Source organism: Tursiops truncatus, chromosome 10 (assembly GCF_011762595.2).
Source record: "Tursiops truncatus isolate mTurTru1 chromosome 10, mTurTru1.mat.Y, whole genome shotgun sequence".
NCBI lineage: Eukaryota > Metazoa > Chordata > Mammalia > Artiodactyla > Delphinidae > Tursiops > Tursiops truncatus.
In genome coordinates this window covers 21732764-21752619 of record NC_047043.1, presented here as the reverse complement: position 1 = coordinate 21752619, position 19856 = coordinate 21732764, and the positions used below count along the sequence as shown (strand labels likewise).

The 19856-nt window shown below is 41.2% G+C and overlaps 1 protein-coding gene across 4 annotated transcripts in view; it reads right to left on the bottom strand.

Annotated features, from left to right (window-relative positions):
* Nucleotides 1-524: 524 nt before the first annotated feature.
* The window catches only part of ZKSCAN8 (zinc finger with KRAB and SCAN domains 8), a 41990-nt gene continuing 22658 nt past the window's right edge, over nt 525-19856 (bottom strand). For 3 of the 4 annotated variants that reach the window (XM_073810492.1, XM_033863595.2, XM_033863593.2), the window contains exons 7-8: nt 12670-12912; nt 10796-10932 (exon numbers count right to left, since the gene is read on the bottom strand). Coding sequence is in view for 1 of the 4 variants with exons in the window: in XM_073810493.1 (XP_073666594.1) it covers nt 7161-7910; nt 8876-8882 (757 nt within the window). In the remaining 3 variants the exon portion in view is untranslated. Of the gene's footprint in view, nt 2261-4587; nt 4703-6941; nt 7911-8875; nt 8883-10795; nt 10933-12669; nt 12913-19856 lie in introns of those variants that run through there. The other variant, XM_073810493.1, reaches the window with a different exon arrangement.

The window sequence follows — 19856 nt, the reverse complement described above, 5'->3', positions numbered from 1 at the left end:
GATGGACCTAGAGTCTGTCATACAGAGTGACGTTAAGTCAGAAGAGAAAAACAAATACCGTATGCTAACACATACATACAGAATCTAAAAAAAAAACCGGTTCTGACGAACCTAGGGGCAGGACAGGAATAAAGACGCAGACGTAGAGAACGGAGTTGAGGACACAGGGAGGGGGAAGGGTAAGCTGGGACGAAGTGAGAGAGTGGCATGGACATATATACACCACCAAATATATACACCACCAAGATAGCTAGCTAGTGGGAAACAGCAGCACAGCACAGTGAGATCAGCTCGGTGCTTTGTGACCACCTAGAGGGGTGGGAAGGGAGGATGGGAGGCAGACAGAGGGAGGGGATATGGGGATATATGTATACGTATAGCTGACTCACTTTGTTATACAGCAGAAACTAACACACCATTGTAAAGCAATTATACGCCAATAAAGATGTTTAAAAAAAAAAAGTAAAAGGGTGTAAGTCTGGTAGAAGCGTATACCCGTTGCATCCCAGGAATCAATGTCAAAATCATTCTTAGAAAAAGTATTTAATTAGCATCATGAATTCCAAACAAAAAATAAATGTTATAAATAATATTTGGATTATCCAAGGTTGTGGTTAGTTTTAAAGACATCCCCCTACTCTCTCTACATTTACTGTAGAAAATGAAAAGCTAACTGTGCCAAAGACAGTTAAATATCCACTGAGATCTGTCACAGGAATCTGTTTTAATTCAGCTTTACCCAAAGTGACCTGACAAAGTCTCTCTGGTAATACTTGTCTAACTGCATAAAATGATGCCAGTTAAAGTGATTTTTTGCAATTGGGTTTTTTCTTAGTGGTGACATTTGATGTTGAAAAGTTCTATGTTATACCTCTACCACATATTTGACTACTGAGGTTCATTTTTGTTGTGTATCCTCTGATGTTTAGTAAAAGATGAGTTCAAGAGATTTTCCCACACCTGTCCCAGTCATAAGGCTTCTCTCCAGTGTGGATCCTGATGTTTGATAAGATCTGAACTTTTTTTTTCTTTCTTTCTTTTTGATGGGGGTGGGGGGCAGTTAAAGTGTGGAGTCCTACTGGACTGCCAGGGAATTCCTGATAAGATATGAACTTTGACTGAAGGCTTTCCTACATTATTTACCCTTAAAGAGCCTTCCCCCACAAGGAATCTTTGCTACACTTTAAGAGTTGAGCTAACGCTGAAAGCGTCCCCACAGTGGTCATATATACATAGCGTTTTGTTCCAGTATGGATTTTCCAATGTATAAGATTGAGCTTTTAAGTGAAGGCCTTCCCACATTTTAATATTTATGGAGTTTCTCTCTAGCATGGGTTTTCTGGTAATTAAGTGCTGGCTTCCAAACGAAGGCCTTCCCCCACTCACTACATTCATAATGGTGCTTTCCATTGTGGGTTCTTTGGCGGGTGACCAGATTCGAAACACAATGAATCCTACAGTATTATACTCTTTACACCAATAAGTTTTCTCTTCAGTATGGATTCTCTGATGTTTAGCAATGCTATCAGAGAACTTAAAGGCTTTGCCACATTCATGACATAGATAAGGTTCCTGTCCAAAATGAATTTGCTTATGTTCAATGAGACTTGACCTCACAGAGAAGGCTTCTGACACTGAAGATATCCCCAAGGGTTCTCTGATGTCTAAGACCACTCCAGTGTCTGAAGGTTTTGCCACATTCTTTATTCTCATGAAACTCTTTTCAGGATGGCTTCTCTGTTGTTTATTGAGACTTGGGATTACACCGAAGGTCGTTCCTGGTTGAGGATCTATAGGGCTTTCTTTAAGTTTGGATGTGCTGGTGCTTGGTCAGGGTTGCTGGTGTACCAGGGTTTGTCTTATGAGGGAGGGATATTTTTGGTTTGGTGACTTCCACTCGCTTTACGAGTGGCTGCTTCTTTTATTACAGTTGAAGTTGGAAATTGTGCACAAGCTGAATGCAGAATTTCCCATGCCCACAGCATCGACAGGACTGAACTTCAGGGTGAATTCTCCCAGGTATCTTAGGCCTCTTTATCGGAGTGATATTCTCCATGGCTTGAGGCAATGTAAGTTGTGTGTCCTCAAAGGAGCTCCTCTCTCACTTGGGTAAATTATTCAGAAGTCCATAAACTTGTCCAGTGTGGAGCCCCTGATGATGTTCCCACTTAGTCTTCTGAACATCTCCCTTGTTTGTTAGACTTCTTCTGGAAAACTCTGCTTTGAAACAGACTCCTTATTTAAGGCCAGGAGTCACCATCTGAAAGAACAGGTTGATCATGAAATTGGCATCTTTTCCCCAGAGGCAGAAAGAGGAAGTCAAATGTAACATACATGAGAGTAGCCTACAGAGAGAAACTACATAAAACACAACTCTTTATGTGTGAAAGTTCTAAGTAAGAATACATACTTGCTTTTCCATTACTTTCTGCTCTTATCTTTAGTAATTGCTTCCTTCTGCTTTCTTGGGTTTATTTTCCTGTGCTTTAAGTTCTCAAAAGGGATATTTAGAGCATTTTTTTTTCACCTTTGCTTCTTTTCTAAATATAGCATCTATACTTTTAAATGAAATAATTTACCCTAAGGAGCCTGAAAAAGTACCGGGAACAGAATAGGTCTAAATAAATGGAAGCTACTCATTATTAGTATCATCACTAATGTAAAGCAGGAGAAGTAAAACAGAAAGGACTGGTGAGGAGACTCATTTGTGCAAGAGCTCCAATGAACATAACAATATATAAAGTAGCAGATTAAAGAAGAGGTCATCACATAACAAAGCATTTTACTATCTATTTGGAGAGATGATAAAAACCTCAAAGCTGTAAGGTGTATCAGAGAATATCTAGCCTGTCTCCTTATTTTTAAGGATGTAAAACTGAGGCCCAGCTAGGTGGCATTAGCCTAGGTAACAGGATTACTTAGAGGTAAAGATAGGTTGAGACCAAGGGCTCTTGAATTTCACCTTTAAAGTTTTTACCAGCATAACACACTGGCCCACTGTGGTGCATAAACAACCTTCAGATCAAAACTTTCATAATATAGCATAGTGGTTAAGAGAAAACATCGTCAAGTTGAACTTCTGGTTTCAATTCCTGGCTCTGCCATTTCCTAGCTGTCTCTGTTCCTCAATATTTTTAGCTGTAAAATGGGAATATAGTAGTATGTATCTCATTTCATTATTTTTTATTGAGAAAAATACACATGTAAGGTACTCAGAAAAAGCCCCAGCATAGGAAGCATTCAAAAAATATTGACCAATATGGTAGATCCACTATCTCAATGGTAAATTATATTACTTTTCTTAGTTATTCACTGTCCTCTTTGTAAGCTTTATTTTTCTCCACCCTATGGATAGTAAGCTTGGTGATTTGAACTGCTTTGACTAACGAAACGTAAGTGGAAATGACATATGCTCCTCCTGAACAGATGCTTTAAAAGCCATCATGTGGTCCTACCACTGTTTTTCTTTTGCCATAACAGCAGCATATTCAAGGTAGGAGCATTCTTCTAGCCTGGATTCTAGAGTGGTGAGAATGTGTTGCATTAGTCAGTTAACACAGGCAAAAATGAAAGTAACAGCCAAGCCTTTAATCACTTACTGCAATAGCATTAGCAAGAGGCCCAACAACAAAAAAGTGCTGGCTCCTGCAGTGTGTTATTCTTATCCATGCAACAGTGCCAGGCAGGGGTCAGCTGTATCAGCACAGGTGTGGGGACTGTGTCACTGCCAACACAGCACCAAACAAAAGGCTCCAGTCATTTTCTGGACCTGGAGGCCAGGGGAAGAAAGAGGGGAAAGGCTAGGATTGTAAAAGTACTAGTGCTGAGTCAGAGTGGAGAAAAGTGTCTTGCCTTATCAGGGTGAGAGAATCTTGAAGAGTTACTCGGGCAAGACCCCCAGTAAAAAGGGCCCCAAAAGGAGGTGCCTGGGCTAAGAGTACAGATATGCCTAAAAGCATGGCTGGCCAGGCGGTCTGAGTCTTTGACTGCAACTCCCTTCAGAGACTGCATGCGCTGGCTGTGCCTCAAAGCCTTGTGTAGGAGGGTAGCTTTACACCCATGAGGGATAAAGCCTTTGTAACTGCCTATGGTCAGGTCTGAAAAATCATACACATTGAAAACTTCCTTCTCCTCCCCCAGATGCACCATGATTTTCACGTTATTCCCACTGTACCTTCCTTCATTCCTTTTCACGTGGCTGAAGAACTCATTCTTTCTTCAAGATTTCATCCTCCTTCAAAGCTTTTCCAACCTTCTCATAAGTACTTGTTACACTTACAATGAAAAGCATTCGGTATAAATCCAATGGCTTTATCACTGTAATTATTATTTTCTATCTACTCCTTTCTCCCTGTCCGCAAATAGACTGTAAGTCTCTGGAGAGTAGGGTGCTTTTTTCATTTATCTTTGTATTCCTAGTAACTGACACAAGGCCCAACCTAAAATAGATAATCATTAATACCTTAATCTGAGCTTATAAGGAATAACCATATTACATATATCCTGATATCCTAACACTCAATTCTTCAGTAAATGAAATTTCTTTTTCCAGAATGTCTGTTCCTTCAAAGTTTTCAAAATACTCACCACTTACTGCTTAGGAATCACAGTTGTGCTGGTCTGGGTGGGATATGGCATCACTTCAGTGCTGATCCCAGAAGGGTGTGCTCCACCCAGACGACTCTGCCTGCAAACCACCATCCTATGAACAAACCAAGACAGCTGGGCCCAAAGAGGTAAATACTGAAAACAATGGCGATAACGACATAGACAGGGGGTGACAGGGAAGTCTCTCCAGAGCAGAGCAGGGGGAAACCACAGTGTCCTTCAATTGCCAAAGACAGGAAAAAGTAGGGCAAAGAATTAACACCTTCAACCCAGCATAGCACAGTCAACTTCCTGGTGCTTCTTTGAGGCCCTTCACTGCCTGTAAGTACGTGCCTTACTTTCTCTAACATGCCTCATGCCCTGATTGAGGTCCTATCTCCTCAATTTGAGCTGCAGAACCATGACATTCTCTACCTTCAGGCCCCATGTCCAGGCCTAAAGTTACCTGAGTAGTGTGGTAAGCACCATCTCAATAACAGAGACTTCATGATGTGCTTTTTAACATGCGTCTGTGACCTCAGTGTTTGAGGGCACAAGTTAGCTTAAGCTACCTGGAATCCAGTGTGCCTTATAGCTGACTTGCTTGAATTGCTGATGAGAATTCAGGGAAACTGTGCATCCTTTGCAACACAGAGTCTTACTCTGAAGTGAATACCACTTCAACTTCCCACAGAGTGTTCCCTCCTACTTGTCCACAGTGTGGACCAAAGCAATCTGCAATTTCTATCAATTTGGTGCTCACCTTGAACCTCGAATTACTAAGTTTCAGGGATCAAAAGGATTTCAGGCCCATTACCCAGGAGTAAGAAATCACTACTAAAATAGAAAAATAATAACAAAGTAATTTTAAAGTCCAGATTTCCTTTGAGTTTCATATGTGCAGAGAATACAGAGTTTGAGTTTTAGGCCTGGGGATAGTTAGGAAGTTAGGCTATAGTCTGGTGAACAGCTCTACTGGGATTACCACAGATATAACAAAGACATTTCTCTAACTGAATTCATTAACTTTCTACCACCTCCCAAATCTGAGCTCTCCTGGTTGATTACAGATATCAAGTTTCACATAGTCACTCAGATAGATCGTTGTTTTTTTTTATTGGAGTATAGTTGCTTTACAATGTTGGGTTAGTTTCTGCTGTACAACGAAGTGAATCAGCTACATGTGTATATATATCCCCTCCTTCCCCCCCCCACCCCATCCCACCCATCTAGGTCACCACAGAGCACCAAGCTGAGCTCCCTGCACTATACAGTAGGTTCCTACTAGCCATGTTTTACACCATGGCAGTGCACATATGTCAATCCCAATCTCCAAATTCATCCCCCCACCCCCATGTCTACACCTCTGTTCTCTATGTCTGCATCTCTATTCTCAAACAGATCGTTGAAAGCCATCCTAAGACTAATGCCAACCCCAACTCAACAACAGTTCCCCAAGCTTGTTCCATTCTCATACCTCTGAGTCTTTGCATATGCCACATTACACTTTGAGAAACACTGAATGCAAGGGTCGGAAGCACCTGACACTCTTTTGAGAGGTTTTTGGTTTAGGAAGCTCAGGTAAGTTCTGGGGTTTATTGGATTATTAAGTCCAAAAGGCCTGGGCCTTATAATTAACCTTTTTAAAAAAATTAATCTATTTTTATGTATTTATTTCGCTGCGCTGGGTCTTGGCTGCAGCAAATGGGATCTTCGTTGCAGCATGCGGGATCTTTAGTTGGGCATTCGAACTCTTAGTTGCGGCATGTGGGATCTAGTTCCCTGACCAGGGATCGAACCTGGGCCACCTGCGTTGGGAATGCGGAGTCTTAGCCAGGCCTGGGGCTTTAACTAAGCAAGAATAACCTTGAAGAGGGAATTCCCTGGCGGTTCAGTGGTTAGGACTCAGCCCCTTCACTGCAGAGGGCCCGAGTTTGATCCCTGGTTGGGGAACTAAGATCCTGCAAGCCGCATGGCATGGTCAAAAAAAAAAAAAAAAAAAAAAAAAAGAATAACTTTGAAGAATTATCAGTTGGGATTCCTAGCCAAAAAGAGAGTATGCCTTCTGCCACGAGGTCACTAACTCATTTAACCATCTCTAAGAGCATAGCAGTACATTAAAGCCAAAGAAATCAAGACCAATAGGTTAGTTATTTGCAGATTCAATGAGGACATGTAGTCCCTGTCTCACCAACCAACATTACTTCCAATTTCAAAATTTAATGTTTCACCTATAATACTGGTAGCAACAACAACAACAAAAGGCTTGCACATAAGAAAAGGAAAAATCATGTTTGAAATACTGAAGTTTGCTCTTACTAAACCATAACAAACTATATTATGCTATAATTTACCTTATGAGTAGTAAAACTGCATTCTCAGAAGTAGATGTGATCTTAGAGACTTAAGTCAATCATTACGATGATGGAGTCCTTTTTCATTGACTTCTCACTTCTTTGATAGTCCAAGAAACAAAGTGTCAATTAAAACATTAACTTTTACCATACCCTTCCTTTGGTGACAACTTCTGATATTAAAAAAAAAAGGCCTTTGTAATATCTTCACCATGTAAGTCACTGATGACACTTTCCTTTGGCATGTATTTTCTGGTGTTTAGTAAGATTAGAGCTCCCACGGAATGCTTTCCCACACTCGTCACACTCATACGGTTTCTCTCCAGTATGGATTCTCTGATGAAGAATAAGAGTTGAGATCTGGCTGAATGCTTTCCTGCATTCTCCACACTTATAGGGCTTTTCTCCAGAATGAATCCTCTGGTGATTAGTAAGGGCTGAGTTCACATAGAAGGCCTTCCCACACTCCTTACACTCATATGGCTTCTCTCCTGTGTGGATTCTCTGATGTTTGATGAGGTCTGAGCTCACGCTGAAGGCTTTCCTACACTCATCACATTCATAAGGTTTCTCACCAGAGTGGATTCTCTGATGTTTGATGAGGTCTGAGCTCACACTAAATGCTCTGCCACATTCATTACATTCATAGGGTTTCTCTCCATTGTGGATTCTCTGATGTATAATTAGGTGTGCCCTCACACTGAATGCTTTCCTACACTCATTACAAGTATAGGGTTTCTCACCAGTGTGGATTCTTTCATGCACACTGAGGGTTGAGCGTGCATTGAAGGCTTTTCCACAGTGATCACACTCATAGGGTTTCTCTCCAGTGTGGATTCTCCGATGTCGAACAAGGCTTGAGCTCTGGGCAAACTTCTTTCCACACTCACTGCATTTATACCATCTTTCTTCTTCAGGCTTGTCCACATGCCTTTCTAACTGGTCCTCATACTGAAAAGGTTTTTCATTCTCAGGAATCTGTAAAGTATCCCTATCATATATGTTGGGGACCTTCGGGTGTGGGTCCATCCTTACAAAAATCTTCCCTTCAGAATTGACACCTTGTTCATACCTTTGGCCTTGATTCCTGAAATAAAAAGACCTTTCAAATGTAATTTATTCCCTGATGCTAAAGCAATATGATGTAATAAAGACTAAACTAGGACTCTCAAACATGTTCCACAAACCCAGGACACACCGATCACACGGTGGCCAGATCAAATGTTTTTCTTCAGTCTGTACCACCACAGAACTATTGGAATGAACACCTGACTCAAATAACTATTTAAGTCTACCCTTTATAAAGGTATTTAAAGCACAAAATCTGGGATATAAGTGAGTATATAAAATAATAGATAGTTTCTACTTAAGACTTTTTATCAAATTTAATTAAATTGGGAAACAAGACAGGAGTTGCAGAGATTTGCAGATAACAGAGCAGATGAAGGAGCACAGGAATAGAGAAGGCAAAAAACCAGAAGTTCAACTGATAATGAATTAGTTTGGGAAAAATGACAATAACATTATCATTGTGTTTTATCACTCACACAAGTCCACACTATTTGGGTTGGAAGAGAGACATGGAGATAAAAGAAGCTCTGTCTACTGCTACCTCTACTATTGCTGCAGCTGATGTTGCTATGACAGACAGTATCTCAGCAACAGGGGTGCTTTGTCTTCTCTGGAACTGTGACAGAACAGACCCTTTATCTCTCCAAAGAAGGGTCCACTCCATCTTTATAATTCAGACCAATGTGTGGATAACTTGTTGGACTGCCCCCACTCTTTTATCCCCTGGGAACAAACTCAATTCTATCTCCAAACTTAATAAAACTTTTGCTTCAAACTCAAATTACACAAATTATCTCCCTCTGCCTTTTTCCATCTTACAAATTGTTTTATGTCTCAATAGTGATAAGTCAACACCCCCAAACCTCTAACCTCAGCATGATAATGAGAAAAACATCAAATTTCAATTGAGTAACATTCTACAAAGAAACCTTAAAGTACTCCTCAAAACTGTCAAAGTCATCAAAAACAAGGAAAGTCTGAGAAACTGTCACAGTCAAGAGGAGCATATGGAGACATGACAATTAAATGTAATATGGTATGCTGGATGGGATCCTGGACTAGAAAAAAGAATATTAGGTAAAAATTAAGGAAGCGTGAATAAAGTATGGACTTTAATAATAATAGGCAATAGTAACTCAATAGTTGTGATAAGTATTCTATATAATGTAAGATGTTAATAACAGGGGAAACTGGGGACTTCCCTGGTGATCCAGTGGTTAAGAATTCATGCTTTCAATGCAGTGGGCACAGGTTTGATCCCTGGTTGGGAAACTACGATTTTACATGCCACGTGGTGCAGCCAAAAAAAAAAAAAAGAAAGAAACTGGGTGTGGGGGATATAAGAACTCTCTGTACTACCTTCACAATTTTTCTGCTAATCCAAAATGCCCAGAGATCAGAAACTATTCTAAAAATTTTATTTAAAAATTTGTCTGTGTCTTTGAATAGGTAATATACAATTCAAAAGTCAAAATGGTCTCAAAAGATATATAAAAAGAAGACTTGTTTCCACCCTGATCCCCCCTCAGTTTGCCACCTCCATAGGTAATCAATTTTATTAGCTTCTTGTGTCTTTCCAATATTTCTTTATAGAAACATGTACTTTTAAAGCCTCTGATTTCCTTAATCCAGTTTCGAGCCCCACAGATCAGTCACAGGTTTACTTTCATATGGGCACTATACTCTCCATGGCTTACGAACTGTACCATTTCTAAGTGATGCTGTTCTATCCAGTTTCTCTGAACAGTAGCTCCTTGGCAACACTGAAAAAGGCTAACTCAGTGCACAGGTCACATGCAAATGAACGCTTGCCCAGAGTCCAGAAACATGGCTACCATGAAAGCATGTGGTGCAAGTCGCTTTGCCCTTAGCAAAACACAGAGAACGTCTAGTCCTACCCAAACTCCTTCTGGTCTGTAGCTTGCTCACTCTTGAATTAGCCTTTCCTGTGGCTGCCTCAATGTGCCTTCTTTTCCCTAATATATTCCCCTCACAGCCCCAAACTGCTGATACTGACTTTAGGCAACTACAAAGGACAATAAATACAGTATTTTTTCTGGATAAATTATCTTAAGGCTACAAATATGTATAAAGTTACCTTTCTGAGCTGTTATCAGATACCTTAAGATTTTTAATTCCAAAGAAAAGCTATCAAGAAGAAAGAGGGACATTTGCTTTCATCATTTAAACAGAAGAAAAAGGTTGGAGGCAGAGGGGAATGAGATATAGATACCAAAAGAAAGGAGTTTCCGTGAGTAGAGCATTCAGCTAAACTGATTTTTTCCTTTGAGGCAAAATGAAAATATTTCAAGAACAACTAAATAAAATTGCCAAGCGTCCGTCAGCTACTAAGGTTATCAGAACAAAGGAGAGCTGAGGGCACACGGCCAAGAGAAAAGAAAGTCTACTCCACCTCCCCACACCCGCCTGGAAATCGGTCCCGCCAGAAAAGCGATTGGGGAACTCGGGGGGTCTCTGGGGGAGTCGGCAATGCCAGTGTGGCAACGGCCCAGAGGAGAAGGAGGAGGGAAAGGACAGAAAAAGAAGCCGTGGGAAATGAGAAAGGAAAATATAGTAAAAGAGAAGGGAGGAGTGTGCAAAGAAGGCGGGGAAAGGGGAGAGGCGGCAGGGTGAGGGGAAGGAAAGGGTCGGGGAGCAAGGTAGAGGGGCAGGTGTGAGGCAACGAGGTGCGGCGCGTAGCAACCCTCTCCGCTGCTCTTCGCCCTACAGCTCACTCCAAACCCAAGGAGAATGACGCGAGAGGTCTCACCTGGAAAACCGTGATTTGATGAATAGACAGGTCGTTTGACGCCCGCACTGGCTCGGAGAGGTCGACTTCCGCGGAACCCCGCCCCAGGCACCTGGTGGTCCGCTCTGGGATCCTGGAGGCTTCCCTCTCAGTGGTTCATGAGCTGAGGCCCTGAAATGAGCAGAGTGGAAAGGATTCTATTTACACAGAAAAAGGCATTTTAGGCTTTTTAGCTCCTTTAATCCTGCAGGGCAGACGTTACAGTTATCCTCTCATATATAAGAAATCTAAGAAGCAGATAAGTTTTCTGAGGTTGGACAACTAATAAAAGCGCCGAGGTGGAATTTGAACCTAGATCTGTTACAGTCCCAACTCCTTCCATTTGCCTCCCAGCAGAACCAGCGAATGGTATCTCAAGGCTTAGGTCTTAGAAAGTAATCCCTATATTAATTTGTAAATTTAACACTATTCCAAAAAAATACGAACCTTTTAATAAGTAGATTTTAAAGTTCACATAGAAAACTAAACAAGCAAGACTCCGCCTGCGAAAACTGAAAAAGAAGGGCAATGAAGGGGCACTTGTCCTAAAGAATTTTAAACATATTATAAAGCCTCAATAATTAAACAGTGTGGCACTGGTGAAGGAGATAAACAAATGATTCAGAATAGAAGGTTCAGAAATAGATGCAATCACAGGCAGAAATCTAGCATATAATAAAGGTAGCCAATCAGTAAGAAAAAGATGAATAGACTTTTTAATAAATGTATGCAGAGAACTGGGTAATCATCTGGAAAAATATTAAACTGGATTCCGACCTCACTCTGTACACTGGTAAATATTTCAAATAAATAGAAGTTGTAAATGTTATAAATGAAACCATACAAGTGCCAGAGGAAAACATGGGAGAAGTCTTTTATAACTTCAGAGTAGGAAGCCCTTTCTTTCTAATTAAGAACCAAAATCCAGAGGCCATAAATGAAAAGATTGATAAATTTGACCCCGCAAAGAATCCATACTCCAGCAAGGTAAAACAAAAAAACCCACTTAAGTCGAGTGAAAAACAAATAAAAAATGGAAAATATACTTACAACTTATAGCTCAGACAACAGACAGCAAAGGGAGAACTTCTGAATAATACAAATCATGGAATTGGCAAAGCTGAGCTGGATTCCCTATTGTTCCACCCTCATTTTGAACTTAACCAGATTGCTGAGCAGTCATAACCACGCAGTTATGCTGATCTCATTAAACAGAAGTTTAAGAAAAAAAAAAAGTGTCCTCAGGTCCCTTATATCCAGAACCTTCAGAAAACTACAGAATGTCAAAGTTTAACACCTAACAACACTCCTGTAGGGAGAAGGGTCCCTGTAATTGATATTTCAATAGTGTATTCCTGGCTAGGAGCTGCAGAGACAGTGGTTCTCCTTCTGCTGCCAGAGCTGACATTTATTAATAGATCACTTCTTGACTGTGTGCAAGAAATGGGACCTAGAAAAAATTAAACACGTGAAATTATGGGGAATCACTGTATAAACAAATAAATCAGCAGAGCAGGCCAAGTCCCAGGAAGGTAAGGAGAGGAAGAAATAATTACAACAAATATCTAGATAGCACTTCTTTTGTACCAGGTAATGTTCATGTAATGTAAAAGGCAGTTGCTTTTATCATCCTCATTTACAGACGAGGAAATGGAAGCACAGAGATTAAGTTATTTGGCTACTATCACAGTCCGACTTTAGACTTGCATACATAAAACGTAGGAAAAAAAAAAAGAAGAATCATCACTAAGAGGCTGAAAGTTTTAAGACGACTTGATAATACCACTCCTTTGCTGCCCTCTTGTCTAGGTTCATCCTACTCCCTCTTGAGGTCCTCCAGCTTAGTCACTTTCCCAAAGACCCTCTCACCTCTCCCCCCAATGCCACTCCCATTCCGAGACCTGGCATTCCTCATCAGAATAGTCAGGAACTGGACTCAGCCATTGTCAACCGAGCTGCTGGAGCCAGCTCAGAGCAGTTTTCCAGTAACAGAATCCTTGGAACCAGCAAAAGCAGGTCTTCTAAAAATGCATACATGCAGCTTTCTTGTTAATTGGAGAGTCTGCAATTCAGTAAGATTCCTCTTGAGGGCCTCCCTTTTCCAGAATACTTCTGTAAAAGAAACATTAATTTACTCAAAGAAAAAGCAGATTGCCACAGCTCTTACACTAATTACTGAGGGTAATGGGAGAAAAAAAAAGAAAAAGAAAGAAAGCCATGTCAAATAAGGGGCTAACTTTCAAAGAAGGGCTGTCAGATCACAAACTGGGATTAGCAGGCGTGGCCCTGTGCCACAGGAATCTCCTTGCCATTGCCTCGGAGCACTACTGGGAGAGGGCCTGGAGACGTGCGTCGGGAGAGAACAGCACCGCCGTTGCTGGTAGGCGGGTCTGCACACGTGTGGACGGAAAAGTTACTGCTAAAGGGGAAGGGCGATTATTTATTGCCAAGCTGAAATACAGAGGTGTATTCTGCATTCTAAAGGAAGTATGGGCACGAAACGCAGATGTGGAAGAGGAAACCTCTCCTAAATTTAGAGATCCTAATACTTCCACTCATTTGCAGTTTCTCCCTTTTGTTTGGAATGGCAAGCTGAGGGGTCTGGTGGGCATTGATTCCAAATGTACCAGGGGTACACGTTGCTAATGTGACTCAATAAATCTCTGAAGACCTCAGAAAGATAGGGGTTATAATCCCGAGAGTAGTCCAAATGTGGATGGACTCCAGCAGCACTAAATCGCGAGAAAAACCCTTCCCTGGGAGGTTGCATCTGGGCTTAGCGCCCACCGTCCCAGGACTGCCTCTCGGGGCTCATGCCAACGCTCCACCCGGTCCGACCAAGGAGAAGGAATCCGAGGGGTTGCAGCTGAGCAACGCCCACCACGCCACCGCCCAAACGCAGAGGACCCTACTACTACAGCCCGAGCAGCAACCTGGTCCGAGAGCTCCCCGCGACCGGAAGTCCCTCTCAGCACTTCCGGGGCGGGGCCTAGCTTGTACCCAGACAGGCAGTTGTGGGGTCTGGGCAATACTGTCATTCCTGGGAGCTCCTCTGCCCCGAGTCTTTGAAAGACTCCGAATTCCTGCCTCACCCGTCACGAAGGTGATTTTTTGCTTCCTGATTTTACCCAGGGTAGGATCACCCTTGAATATTGGAATTTAAAGACACTGCAGCTGGGAAAGGGCAACATCTCCAGTCTGGGCCCTACAGGATTCCTAAAACTGACCCACAGGTCCCTAAGAGCTCTGGTCTTCATTATTAGTATTCTGAAGCCAATGCTGCACATCCTATGTGCTTTCTCCAAGATTAGGAACCAGACCTGAGAGGGCAGGACTTTCAAAAGGGCGGCGGTACTGCAAAATCCCTTGGACTACTCAGTCGTTTATTAAAGAATTTAACTCAAGACACCAGTCAGTATACTCGTTTGGACATACAAGCTGATGAAAGGAATAATTCCTAAAATGAAACACTACAAGTGGAGGCAATAAGTATGAATACATCCCATGGCACAGTATGAAACAAGAACATAAAACAAGGGTCATGACTAGCCAAAAAAGAAATAGGCAAAGCCTCAGCAAGCCTGGATTCTAGTTTCGCCTGTACCACTAACTTAATGGGTGACCTGGTGCAAGCCACATGGCCTCTCTGGACCTTCATTTACAGAATAACGGGCTGGAAAATGATCTCAAAAGTCACTTCCAGGGTTGAGAGTCCGCCTGACGATGCAGGGGACACGGGTTCGTGCCCCGGTCCGCGAAGATCCCACATGCCGCGGAGTGGATAGGCCCGTGAGCCATGGCCGCCAGGCCTGCGCGTCCGGAGCCTGTGTTCCGCAGCGGGAGGGGCCACATCAGTGAGAGGCCCGCGTACCGCAAAAAAAAAAAAAAAAGTCACTTCCAAACCTAGCATTCTATAGACTGTATGAGTAAACACAACAGATCAACACAGTTATTTCTTTGCTGTATTACATAAACTGATTTTTCTAACTCTGGGATTGTTACTCTTTAAACCTGTTGAAGGAAGTACCATTGAGTTACAAAAGGAGACTAGTTTTTTAAAAGTCTTCTTTTACACTACTCAATTTCCTAATTAACTAAATTTCCTACTAATATTTCCCCCTACATGTGTTTCTTAAGTAGGATTAACAGAGTATGTTAAAAACTTTTTAAGTGGGGATGTGTTTTAATACTTGGCAAACTTTGACAACGTTCTGGCTTGGGGTTTCCTTGGGAAGTTGAGTTATTCCTGTCTAGTGGCTGTCCAAGGGACTGTCGAGGGTCATGTGTTGTCCCCAAAGCTAAATCTTTGGTAAGTTGCAGGCCCCCTGCTAAAGAGATAGGCCCCAGTGTTTTACCTTGTATTTTATGTAATGAACCAAGATATAGAAGGCTAAAACTAGACTTGTACTCCTACAACATCTTCCACTTGGTATAAAGGATGGAGGCAGATTTGATGCTGAAAGCAATCTTAAAACATACAGGTATGTTGCTGTAAACTCCAAACGTTAAGGCTTTTTCTAATCTTACAAACTACAAAATATATAAACACTTAGGATTCTCATAAAGCTTGGTATAGCTAATTTTTCTAATTGTAAAAAAAATCTAGTATTTCATCTCTCTTCTTTTTCCTATTTACCTTAAATATATCTAGACCAGGGTTTCTCAACCTTGGCACTATTAAACATACGGAGTTTGATAACTCTTTTGTTGTGGGGGTTGTCCTGTGCACGCAGGATGTTTAGCAACATCTCCAGCCTTAACACTAGATGCCAGTGGTATCCCAGCCATCCACTAAAGGTACAACTGAAATTGTCTCCAGACATTGCCAGATTTCTCCAGTTGAGAACCACCAGTCTAACTTGAGATACAAAAGCCTATTCTCAAGCACTTTTGCAACGATAAACAGTAATCTTTAGAGTTTCCTATTTTCTTTCTTAACCAATAAATAACTCTGACCAAACAAACAGAAAGCTTCACATTTCAACTTTTCACACATACCCTCCTAAAGTTGAATTTTTTGGTCTTTAGTCTTAGGTACAGGCAGTTATTGATGTACAATGGAAATAGGTCTGTGCACAAAATAAGAAGAGACATATATCCTCAAAAGCAGTGTAAAATTTTCTGTATATAAAAAAATAATCCACACAATAATTCGACAAGCATTTATTAAACGCCTACTATGTGCTCAGCACTGTTCTAGGCACTAAAGGGTGCAAAGATACAAATGTAAAAGTTATTATTCCTGCCCTCAAGGAGCTTACAATTTAACTTGGGAAATAAATACAAATGTGAAACTACAATACAGAATGGTAGAAAATAATTACAAAACAACATATTAGTAACTGCATGGACCATAGTAAAAACTCAAAAGGATCAGTGCTGAGGCAGCACAGAATAAGGGAGGTCTCAGTGTGAGATGAAATCATCAGGGAGAGCTCATTCAGAAGATGTAATGGAAGCTAGGCTTTGAAGGGAGTAATGAACATGAGCTGGGGCCAAAGAGAAATCTAAGCAAAAGGAACAGCATGAGAAAGGCACAGAGGCAAGGGCTTATAAGACAACAGTGGAAGGTCACAGGAAGTTTAACCATGATAAATCAAGGTGAATATGCTAGACAGTAATGAAGCTGAGGCAGATTAAGTATGGAGGGCAAGGTAATGGAGAGCTTTGAACATCATTGCTCTGATAGGAATTATTTGCTGGGTGTTCTTGAGTGAAAATGGAGTTTGAGGAGGACCATCTTGGAAGCATACAAGGTGGGGATCTTGGGAGTAAGTAAACTGAAAAGAAAGAATTACAATAACCTGGGCCTCAGATGATATGGATCTGCAGAGAAGGATATGAAGGGATAGCAGAAACGTAAAAAAGTCCAGCCTCAAGGAGAAAACTGACTAAGAATTGGTACAACTTAGCAAGACTTTGGACATGAACGATGGAGACCAGAAAAAGACTAAAAGACCACTCTAAGATTGGGATAAGAAATATGAAGGGTAGTGAGTCTGTTCAGGGTAAAGATGTTAAGCAAAGATGCCTATTTAAAAGGAAAACAGGGGTTGGGGACAGAGTGATGAGTTCTGTTTTCAAATACCAAGTTGTATAGGTACCTGTGGAAAAGTTCACAGGTACCTACAGTACCTGTGGGAGACAGCCCACAGGGCAGGAAATATTAAGTTACTCAAATATAAGAAGGTAAGTGTAAACAATCACAGTGGTTAAATAGGAGTATAGAAAAAGTAGTGAATAAAATTAAGACGTGGAGATTTTCTCAGTGGAGAGGAAGAAAAGACCAACAAAGAAAAGCTAAAAGTGAAGAAACTGACCAAAAAGGATCCCACAAGTCAAAGGAGAATCCCTGAGATGCAGGGGAAATTCCCAAGTATGAAATATAGATCTAGAAGGACAAGAACTAAGAAAAGGCATTAATATTTATCCACTGATGATTCTGAGGATATTTCAGTGGAATACAAAAGCCAACAAGGAGAAGTTTTAAGAATAGATTAATGAGGAAACGGGGTTTAATAATGGATGACATGTTTGAGAAACCATGAATGACAGAAGAATAAAATGGTAGTTGGAAATGAGCAGTAAAGTTGAAGCTTTTACACATTTTATGCTGTAGATGAACTTACTGGTGTCATCCTGACTGTCCATCTGCCTGGCCTAGGGCATGGATATTTCATTTCCCTCCACAATGCTACTTTCCCTGGGTTCAGAAAGAAATGTACTTGAATCTATAAGTTACTGCTTTGTCCTCCCAGTTTTTAAAAATGTTTTACTTCTTTAAACATGTTTTCCTTGCAGAATTTAGCTTTCTAGTACTACAAAGCATCAAAAGTATCAACATTTAAAGATGATATAATTATAAACCAAAATGGCATTTTCAACCAATTTTCCAGTAACTGTATGGATTTGCACTATAGTGCACATTTCCTCCCTCAGTAACCAGGAATACATAATTTTTTATTTTTATTTTTTTTGCGGTACGCGGGCCTCTCGCTGTTGTGGCCTCTCCTGTTGCGCAGCACAGGCTCCAGACACACAGGCTCAGCTGCCATGGCTCACGGGCCCAGCCGCTCCGCGGCATGTGGGATCTTCCCGGACTGGGGCACGAATCCATGTCCCCTGCATCGGCAGGCGGACTCTCAACCACTGCGCCACCAGGGAAGCCCAGGAATACATAATTTTTAAATGGCTGGCCAGGGTTAGGGTGTTCATTAGAGACACAGCAGACCAGCTGTCAGGAGCACAGGCTTCAGAATCAGACTATGTAGGTTAGAATCCCTGCTCTATCACTTACTAGTTGTGATCTTGATCAACTCATTCAGCTCTCTAAGCCTCAGTTTCCTCATCCATACAGTGGAGTATACAATATCTACCATAAGCATAAGAAATATGTAACACTGGGTTTGGCACATAGTGAGTGCTCAATAAATGTCAGCTATTATTATCTAGAGCCTCAGAACCAAGAGTAAAACTAACTGTTCCCATATGGGAATCAATCACGGCATTCTAGCACTGCCACCTTACTCAATGGAGAAAATCTTTGAAACCTAAGATGTCTCTACTAGGACTATGCTGGATCGCAACAGTTACGGAAGAACCACTTTATTACACCAGGTCCTAAAATGAAAAGCTGAGGATGGGAGAAGAAAGTACTGGTGAACAGTTCATTTCAGATTAAGAGCATAAAAACAGAATATGCAGGATAAAGGAACTTAGTGCATGTCACTCATAGTTAGGAGCAAAATAAGGTCATACAGAGTGATCAACAATATTCTAATGCTAAGAGTGAAAACAGGAGACCAAGAATGGGCTTCTACTTATGCCCCCAAAGAAACAATAGCCTTTTTCTACTGTCTTATACTACTTGGCTATCTCTATAGGTGTGCTGAATCAGCCTTGGTATATATCGTTCTTTCAAGTCATATTCTTTTCTCACATGCATCCCAGTAAAATAGTAATCTTTCTGGTCATATTTTCTTTAAATTTCTGCCAGATATTAGTAATTCTGAGATTTAAGTCTGGCTACACATTACTCTGAGTAGAGATGTTAACTGGTACATCTACAGTCATTTCAATATGGTACTCTGCTGAGAGCTTTCATTGGAATAGGAGACAACTGTTCCCCTAAACTATCAATACATGGGAGGAGTGTGTGTATACATGCACATGCACACACACACATACTCTCCCTCTGACAATGTACTCATCCTATGTAATATCTGTACACAGGTAGCATTTGCCTCAGGTAGAATTAGTATCTTAAGGACAATAAGGCACAACTAAAGTGGAGAGCAAGGATCTAGAGACAACTAGATTTATTTCTGGTTTCTTGTAATTTCAAGTACCAGGGAATTAGGAATAGTAATCTATAGGCCAAAAAGAGGGAGAGGGAGGAGGGAGGAGGGAGGGGGGAGGGGGGAGGAGGGAGGAGGGAGGAGGGAGGAGGGAGGAAGGAGGAGGGAAGACGGAGGAGGGAGGAGGGAGGAGGGAGGAGGGAAGATAAGAAAATAAAGGATACTGAAAAGCATTGTTTTGAAGAAGTTAACCAAGGAAACCAGGATGACGAATGACAAGTGGGTACCAATGGTTCAATGAAATAGATGTAGATAACCCTGATGTTATTAGTGGTCAATATGGGCCATACTGGGGTAGGGAAGGGATGTTACAGGGAAGGAATTTATGATCCAAAAGGTGGACCTCTATGATACCTGATTTTATAACTGATTTTTGAAAACATCAATCATAAAACAACATGATTAGAAAGCTGTCCCTGTTCATGATAGTCACAGTGTGAAATTTCATAATTTCTCTTGGAATTTTCATCACAATGTGTATCGTTTTCTTCTGGATAGGATTAATGGAATTAATTCCAATTCTGACAGCTGATTTTGGAAACAGCCAAAAGTTATTCAATTCCAAATATGGTGAATAAGTGAGTAATCAAGTGGTCAAAAATGAGATGAAATTCAAGAGTAATAGAGTTTTCTTGTATGGTCTATTAAATAGGAACCTTGAGAATGTTCCAAATATCTAGAGGAGTGGTAGCACTTGGA